At 34.9% G+C, this 8906-nt stretch overlaps 2 protein-coding genes across 2 annotated transcripts; one reads left to right on the top strand and one right to left on the bottom strand.

Moving 5' to 3' along the window:
• Positions 1–241: 241 nt before the first annotated feature.
• LOC132310313 (uncharacterized) lies at positions 242–1202 on the bottom strand. The gene has a single exon (XM_059808497.1). It carries the CDS (start codon positions 951–953, stop codon positions 555–557), a length of 399 nt encoding a protein of 132 aa, XP_059664480.1. The 5' UTR covers positions 954–1202; the 3' UTR covers positions 242–554.
• Positions 1203–4135: 2933 nt separating this feature from the next.
• On the top strand, positions 4136–8872 carry LOC132307362 (uncharacterized GPI-anchored protein At1g61900-like). Its single transcript, XM_059805089.1, has 8 exons — positions 4136–4528; positions 4894–5076; positions 5424–6029; positions 6390–6635; positions 6772–6783; positions 7488–7631; positions 7792–7836; positions 8512–8872. Exons 1-8 carry the CDS (start codon positions 4471–4473, stop codon positions 8580–8582), a joined length of 1365 nt encoding a protein of 454 aa, XP_059661072.1. The 5' UTR covers positions 4136–4470; the 3' UTR covers positions 8583–8872.
• Positions 8873–8906: the final 34 nt, after the last annotated feature.

The raw sequence follows: 8906 nt of genomic DNA, 5'->3' as shown, positions 1-8906 counted from the left end.
ACATAATTTGTGAGGTTATCTACTGAACTGATTTTGGGGGGTTTTAACCTAGAAGCTTCTTTGTTCTCCGTGGATTATTGTGCTTTAACCCAAATTAGTATTTTTATTAGCCGATTGTTGAAAGATTCATCATTTCAAGACAATAATTGGTTCAAAATTAGCCCAATGGTAGCAAGGGGAGGAATTCGAGCCCCTTGGTGTACAATATGTGAAATGTGTAAGTTATTACCTAATCAAAAAATAATTATAATAATTACGAAATTAATAGTTGAATATTGGAAAAGATACAATGCTTATTAAATTCACAACATGAACTAATTACAGAAAAATATACATCTAGACTTTCACATTAATACTAAATTAAAGCTTGTACATGGTTTAATGATCGAAGTAACTCAAAAGTTCAAGCATCCACACACACATCTATTTTTTCTCAAAAGTTCAAACAAACACAAGCACCTACAATATTTCGGACTCGAACTCTTAACATCCTCTGTGGGAGGAGAACTCGGTGAGAGAGAGATCGGTGTTGACAAAAAGCACACACATGGGCATTAATGGTCCTCCGGGATGCTCTCCAAAGCTGGTCTCCAGCTTCCATTGATATCTCCATCACACGTTCGAACTCGGGAGACTTTTCTGCTTCTCAACTCCATTGCACGTAGCAATTGCTCCACAGAGTTGTCGTTGAACTCATTGTTCAAAATCTGATTCAACTCTTTTTGTGTCAACAAAACCCTAACCCTCACAACTCCATTACCACTTCTTGAACCTACATTCCCTTCTCTATGATCAACACCATTTTCTTCACGTAACTTGAACCTTACCATCTTTCTCTTCCCACCATCATCGGACGGCTTAACTACCTCACACTTGGATGAAGAAACTGATCTCATCCCTTCATATTCTTCATTTTGGATTACCATTCTATAACCTTTCATACAATTCCCCATTATAGAGATGAAAAAAAGGATATGGGTAGAGAGAGAAAGAGAGAGAAGAGAGAGAGGAAGCTGAGATATAAAGATAAAGCTGGAGAAAGCACATGAATTGCCGGCTATTACGGCGAGTGTTGGGATGAAGGAAATGAGAGATACATTGGTTGAGTTGAGACCAACGCCACCCACATAACATGCATTTTATGATAACAATATTATCTTTTTTCCATCATGCTTGTGTGTGACTGTGTAGACATATATTTCTTAGCTCATATATTTCTTAGCTTTTGTCAAACGCAATTCTTAAATACTCTGCTCCATCAAAGTATTCATATATATATATATATTTGGCAGTACTATTCATATATATATATATATATATTTAGAGATATAATTTTCAACAGTACAAAAATTAATTGCCTTCAATGCAAGATGCTCTTGTCGGATCCGTAGTCTTACTTGCACGTAAAACGACTATTTGTGATTTTAAATCCATAATCTCCTTAGCACAACAAAATAACCTTCCTTATTATTAATGACAAGGTCCACCCTCAAAAGTTGGTTTAGCTTGACAAGGCTTTTGATAATCATTGACTAGGTCAAATTGGTATAGCAATGGATATTTTTATATATGGTTATTATGAACCACATTGAAAATTTTGATTAATAAAGATGGTCCCACTTGCCACTGATGAAATGGCTACAGTACTAGTTTGCACAGGACCTAAATTTTGTTGCATATTCGTGTATTTGTCCCATGGTATCTGATGCTATGCAATGCAACTCATTTGGTTAGCACTGCTACGTTATTATGGCTTTTTCTATTGCTTTATTTAATTATCTTCTCATTTTGATATATAAGTTTTCAGTACTCAACCGTACTACCTAATATTTGTATTATAATTCGAGGCTGTACCTAAAGGTCACACCACTCACACTAAATTATGTACTGGAAAATAAAAAAATGTCACACTATCTATGTTCAAAATTCAAACTACTTTTTTTTTTTTTTTTTGAAGTTAACATAGAAATTATATAAATCGACCGAATTTAAAGTCCGAATTGAACAATATTTACAAGCAACAGAAAATAAGAGCTTACAAGCTTGATACAGCCAAGAATTTGTGAATTCCTTCTTTCTTGAGTCCCAAACATTATGAATTACTCCCTTCGTCTCAGTTTAAGTGTCACTTATTAGGAAAAGTAATTTTTAAGGGGGCATATGGGACATGCATTGTCGGCCTGAAACATTACTAACTTACCTTTTTAAATTTTGAATATTCAAATTTTAAATTTTAAATTCAAAGGACATATATGAAAAGATTTGAAATATATTGTTTGAAAAAGAAAAATAGAATATTATTTTGGGACAGATAAAAAATGAAAGTATGACATTTATTTTAAAATGGAAGGAGTAGAAAAATTAAACAATTAGTGGTCTTGAACTGAAATCTAGCCAATGAAAGGAGTCAAACTTGTTTGGATCATATATATATGATTAATGTCAACCACGGGCATTAATTAATTGAGTAGTCTAAATGTGTTCACCCACTAGTTTAAAATGAATTTTCATAGTAAATATAAACTAAATTTAACTTGTAACTCAATTTTGCACTTATCTATTTATTTATTTTGAGTTGGTATTTACGTACACATGTCTCCATTGAGGTTCAAATTTCTGACTTCCGTGTTGGTAATTTTGCATTGATCTTCTTATATAAGTCACATAGGTGCTATTCACACGTGTTCTCATTTTTACACTCCGTGCACTCTTCCACTTATGTTCTCATTCTGTATGACTTGAATTTTACTACTTTTGCACTCCCGCTTTATATATATATATATAAGAACTCACCCAAAAAAATAAAAAATAAAAACCCTCAAATGTGCATTGGCTTACATCAGGATGACTGGAGGGTGATTAGGGCATTTGCCGCGTCAAAACAATAGTGAGTGAGGGGGAATCTTTCACATGGGTTAGGTAGTTGAGGTCACTTTCTGAGTATCTTACGAAATGTTGGGAGGTTGTTTTGCTGCAGCCTGCATGTGAAGCTGACCCATTGATGCCTATATTTTCTTCTATACAATAAAAGGATAGAGACGACCACCTATTTAATAAAGGTGGCCCACATTGCTTTACCTACTTTTTTTTTTTTTTTTTTTGCCAATACCTACAGCATATTCAGCTTTATTATTATTATTATTATTAATTTTTGGAAGTTAAAAAAGAAATTGTATGTATGAAACAGGATTTGCAAGTGTGGGATTAGCCCAATCCTGTCCAGGGGCCCAAAGCAGAAGCCCAAACAATGAAAAGGGGCTGCAATTTCTTACACTCAGTTCATAAGCTTTGGGGCTTTGGGTTTTAGGTAATTAATACTGGGCCTTAACTATGTGAAACCATGACTCCATAAAAGTGAATACAGTGATGGAACATTTATTCTTCACCGTTCCAGTGTTAAGAGGTTTAATCCGGATGGGAAGGGTATTGGACTTGTAAGGACGGGTAGACGGTACCATTCAACAATTTCAACTTGTGAGTCATGTCCAGCTCATGCTTGCACAATAAATCGGTCTGTATTCAGTTGGTCTGACAATAACAAAAACGTTACAAATTCGGATAATTTTTGAATCCAATAACAAGCAGTAGACCATTACACCAAGCTACACAAACTTGTAAAATGCAAGAACACTTGAGACCCAAATAACTAATTAAAAAATCCATATTGTTATTGCCCAAAAGTGTTTATAATTGGTTTTAGTCAGAGCAAGAGTTGTTAGAAACACTTGTACAATATGCTTTCACAACATACACTGACAGAAATTAATACTGCTTTGAGCATAAAGACACCACACATGTAACATGTTGGTTGACACAGGATACAACTAAACTTCAAATTATATTTAGGCTAAAAATGATATTATATTTGTTAAAAATGGTTGATCTTAAACTCAAGCTAAGTCCACATGCTTTGCTTGAAATTTTACCAGTGCACTGTTACACAACACCGTAAACTATAGTTTGTAAGAATGTAACAGAGGCAAAGAAGGCAAAGAAACAAGTAAAAATTAGAATTCTTAAATAACCATTTAACATTAATTAATCCACATTAGATAATTAGCTTACTTAGAAGCAACCTCTTATATATATATACACACACGCATCCAACGGCTCTCCTTTCCTTGCCGCGCATCAGAAGGGTCAAAAGCCACCATGCCATTCACAGAGGAAACACTGGTTCATCTAGCTAAGCAATCTGAACAGTCAGTCAGCTTCCAAAACGCCTTGGGACCCCGCACGTACATCTCACGTGACCTTCCTTCCCCTGAACGTTAGAGCTACTTCTCTCTCTCTCTCTCTCACAGTGTGAACATATGAAAATGGTGAGAATTAGGGACTGCAAATTAATGTCCTTCACACCATTCAAAATCTCTCTCTCTCTACCATTTGTCTCTACGAATGGTATCAGCCAATTCCATATTTCCTTTTTCTCTTATTTGATTACATTTTCTTTGGTTGTCACCAACAAACATGAGCGAATTGGTATCTCAAACTAACATTCTTCAAATTATTGTATTATTGCTTCTCTGTAAGTACTGTTCATCTCTCTCCCTCTTAGATTCCTTATTGCCTACTTAATTTCTTATTCTTTTTGTATTAATTGTATGAAATTATCATATGGGTCATCAACAATTTGCTATATCTTGAAGGAAACATTAATAACTCTGGTAAATAGAGGATGTTGTATGTATCTGGTTATGTTTTGATAGAAGTATTTTTACAATTTAGACAATTCACTAAGTTCCCAATTCATCTTACATGTTAGTATATTATGTGTTTACACATAATCAAACATGTTTCTAATGTTTGTCAAGCTGAATTTTATGCCTACCATGTATTCTAGGTAATTGCTGTGACATAATCTTGAACCATACGTATATATTTCTTTTGCAGATTTACATGAGTCGCATTGCAGTTCATTGAGGAATGTAGTAGGTTTTGATTTACTGGAAACAAAGAATGATGCATTGTCTCCTGATATCTCCCCGAGCGTGGACCCTCTGCCCTTTCTTCCTCTCCTAGCTCCTTCACCATTGATGCCATTTGCAAATAATAACAGTGTGCCAAAGTTGTCAGGTACATGACATACATGAACTTGCACAATATGGTTCAGGTTATTTGCACGGTGCAGTTTCATGGACGCAATATATATACATACATACATATATGTTTGGTAAGAAGAAGTGAAGTGGATATACACCTAATTGTTGGTTGAGGACCTTCTCCATGAATGACACTTAAAACAACTTCTAGGAAGTTTTTAGACATCCTATGAAATCTGAGTTGCAACACCATCTTTTGTATCTGAATTTGTAATTGCGAATGGGGCTATAGCAGAACTAGATTAAACCATTCTCCAACCTAATATTATAAGCAGAATGCTGTAAGCACAGTATAACTTTATGATGCATTTTATCTTTCAGGACTCTGTGCATTAAATTTTTCAGCAGCTGAAAGTATATTGGCCATCACATCGATAGATTGTTGGGCTTCCTTTGCTCCGTATCTGGCCAATGTCGCCTGCTGTCCTCAATTTGATGCCACCCTAGCAATTCTTATTGGGCAGTCTAGTCTATATTCTCAGGAGCTTGCTTTGAATCTTACTCATGCCAAGCACTGCCTGTCGGATGTTGAGGCCATCCTAGAGAGTCAGGGTGCCGATGAGAATCTTCACAAGATGTGCTCAATTTATCCATCAAATCTGACTGAAGGTTCTTGTCCTGTTATAGATGTTAATAAGATTGACAGCTTTGTCAATTCTTCTAGACTCCTGACTGCTTGCGGAAAAATTGATCCTGTAAGTGAGTGCTGCAGCCCAATTTGCCAGAATGCCTTATCAGATGCTGCAAGATCTATTACTCTGAAGGGTTATGATATCTCAAGCTTAAATGAAGCTTCTTTCTTGCCTGTGCACTTAAGTGCAATTGAGGATTGTAAGAAAATTGTTCTCCGATGGCTGGCCAGGAGACTTGATCCTTCTTCTGCAAGTAGTGTTCTTAGAGGACTTTCTACCTGCAACATGAACAAAGGTAAGCGCGTGAAGATGAAATGAAACAAGGGAAATAGAAACCTTTTCTTTTGGAGTCTGGTTTTATTCTGAGTACTTAATTTAGTATAGTGTCTACTAAGGCGATAAAAATTTAGCATTTCAAATCTGGTTTTGAAAAAGATTTATAGCTTTATGTTGGCATAAATTTTTAGTTCGAGTGCCTCAATCTAAACCAATCAGATGATGATTCCACCAGCATGAAATCCAAACCAGAAACTAATAACTTTATGTTGATTCCTTATTTTTATGTCCTGTATCAACATTTTTAGGAATCCAACACCTAAGCAAGCCCATTGATGTTCATTTTGCTTCTTTTTCTATCTTTCATTGTATTTTTCAGTCTGTCCTCTGGTTTTTCCTGACATGAGAAATATTTCAAAGGAATGTGGAAATGTGATGAGCAACCAGAAAGCTTGCTGCAATTCCATGGAGAGTTATGTGTCTCAATTGCAGAATCAGAGATTCATCACTAACTTGCAAGCCTTGAATTGTGCTGCATTGCTTGGTATGAAGTTGCAAAAAGCTAATGTCTCCAGCAATGTTTATAATCTTTGTCATATAAACCTCAAGGATTTCTCCCTCCAAGGTCAGTGTTACAGTAGGCTTTTATGTGCCCCTCAAAAATAGTAAATCTTTTCCTCTCTGCACTATTGTTTGAGAAAACTAACACACGGATTTTTTTTTCCCGGTTAAATTATGATGGAAAACAATTACATCACCAGTTGGATCACCAGGTAATGCTCGTATTATGCTAGCTGTTACTTTTAAGTAGACTCTTTATCATCAAATTTACAGCATCTCAATTTGTTTGCTCATTTTAGTTAATATTCTACATCTCAAAGATCCTAATTGGCAATTTTCTGCTTATCTGTTTCTGTTTGTTCGTTTTATACTAAGGCTTTGTTGGATTCATTATTAATTTGTTTTATTCACATAGTTTCTGATCTCCCATTACACACAAATTCATTTTCTTTGAGAACTTTTCTCTTTTCTCTTTGATCGCATTATTCCATATGAAACAACACTGTATGATCATGGACATGATAATATCCTAAGCCTATTTTGTTGCCTGTCTTCCAAGCTTCTCATATTTACATGAAGTAACTTGAACAACAGCTGTTTGATTCTTGACATATTTAAATGCTAGCAACTAAGCATTCTGTGGTTATCTGATTTATTCATCTAATTAACCTTTTTTTAAAAAAATCTTGCTATTTACCCTATATTATGCATGGCTGCATGTGATTGATTGTGACGTTGAAATCATTCTTCAGGTTGGACATTGGTTTCGTTATCTATATATTGTTCTTAGTTATCAGAATACTACATTTTTTTTCTCGATAAATAAGTGTGAGAGAATACTACATTTTGAACAAGCAAAAAATTGTTTGTACGGTATTTTAATCAAATTTAACTTGTTTCTCCAACTTTTCTCTAGGGTCCGGTTGCCTTTGGCCAAGCTTGCCTTCAGATGCAGCATATGATGCAACTTCAGGAATCAGCTTCATTTGCGATCTTAATGACAACGTAGCAGCTCCTTGGCCCTCTAATTCTTCTATACCTGCTTCTGTCTGTAATACAAGTATGTATGAAATGCTATATTTTCTTTCTTCATAGTAACTTATCATTAGAATCTAAAATCGCTTTCTCCTTACAATGGAATGCTACATTTTACTTTTTGTTTTCCTTCATTTCTATGATGTTTCTTGACTGATTAATTCCTGTACCTGATGGAATTGCAGCTACCAAACTTCCTGCACTTCCCAAAGCAACATCTGCACAAAGTGGTAAGTAAGCTTTTGACTTCGCATTATTGAGAGAAGAATTTTTTTATTTCGAGGACCAAACAGGACTTTTTTTTCTTTTCTGTCATCTTAAAAAAAGTAATTATGAAGATATTTAAGATATGATAGTTACAAGACACGTAAGTAATTTGACTAGAACTTGTGTGTGCGTGTGTGGTTGTGATAGTTTGACAATGATGATGAAGTTGGGAAGTTGGAGAACCCATGTTTTTATTGTCTTGACTTCAACTTACATCGTATAAATTTAGCAAATCCATGTATCACCTTCTCATGTTTCTCATACTAGTTCATGCTAAAGCATGTTGATGCTAGTTTCTTGTGTAGTGATAATAAAAAAAAGGGTAAATTACACAAACCTTTCCTATGGTTTGCTATAATTATAGGGACCTCCCCTAAAAATGAAACTAACCTACACGGAACTCCAGATAGAAATTCTGCAATGAGATGGCACTATAAGATATTAAGAGGAATTGGCAAATAGAAAGCAGATACTTATTGTGTAGACTTAGTGTATCAAAACAGATAATTATAATTAGAAGTTCTACTAAAAATTGCTTGGGATAGAAGTCTGCTTATTCTTGCCATCAAGTCTAGGACCAATGAATTATTTAAACCAAATGAAAATCTGGCTCAATTTTAAACTTTTGTGCGTTGCAGGTCTTTTCATCAAAGAGTTGGTCTTTTCTCAGGTCTTTGCATCCTTACTGATCCTCAAGTTGCTCCTTTAATTACCATATATGTGAACCAACCGAGGTCATTTGCGGCCCAGGAGGAGTCGCGTGTCGCCTAGGAACCTCCTTACAAATTGGGGAGGGTGACAATTGTACCAACAGAAGTTTGTAACAGATGATATGGAGTCCTTTCACCATACATGTTAATTGGGGATTATGCATTTTTCGATCTATCTATATATATATATATTCTCAAGCTCTTGGTTTGAATAATAAAATTTATTTGTGTAATAGAGTAATAATCTAAGGAATATATTTGTGTATATGTAATTTTTTTCATGGAGGTAGAGGTGAATTCCAAAACTTACAGTGCCCTGACAA

The sequence above is a fragment of the Cornus florida genome, unplaced genomic scaffold (assembly GCF_030987335.1).
Source record: "Cornus florida cultivar Cherokee Brave unplaced genomic scaffold, ASM3098733v1 CherokeeBrave_3.0.0_Hap2_Chr05, whole genome shotgun sequence".
Lineage (NCBI taxonomy): Eukaryota > Viridiplantae > Streptophyta > Magnoliopsida > Cornales > Cornaceae > Cornus > Cornus florida.
Note: the sequence above shows the minus strand (reverse complement) of the source record. Positions and strands in the feature narration are given on the sequence as shown.

Excerpts from the sequence above, each read along its gene's own strand:
- LOC132310313 (XM_059808497.1), bottom strand. The coding sequence starts at position 953 with ATGGGGAATTGTATGAAAGGTTATAGAATGGTAATCCAAAATGAAGAA.
- LOC132307362 (XM_059805089.1), top strand. The coding sequence starts at position 4,471 with ATGAGCGAATTGGTATCTCAAACTAACATTCTTCAAATTATTGTATTA. Across the intron at positions 4,529-4,893 it reads TATTGTATTATTGCTTCTCT|ATTTACATGAGTCGCATTGC; the intron begins GTAAGTACTGTT and ends TTTCTTTTGCAG. Across the intron at positions 5,077-5,423 it reads CAGTGTGCCAAAGTTGTCAG|GACTCTGTGCATTAAATTTT; the intron begins GTACATGACATA and ends TTTATCTTTCAG.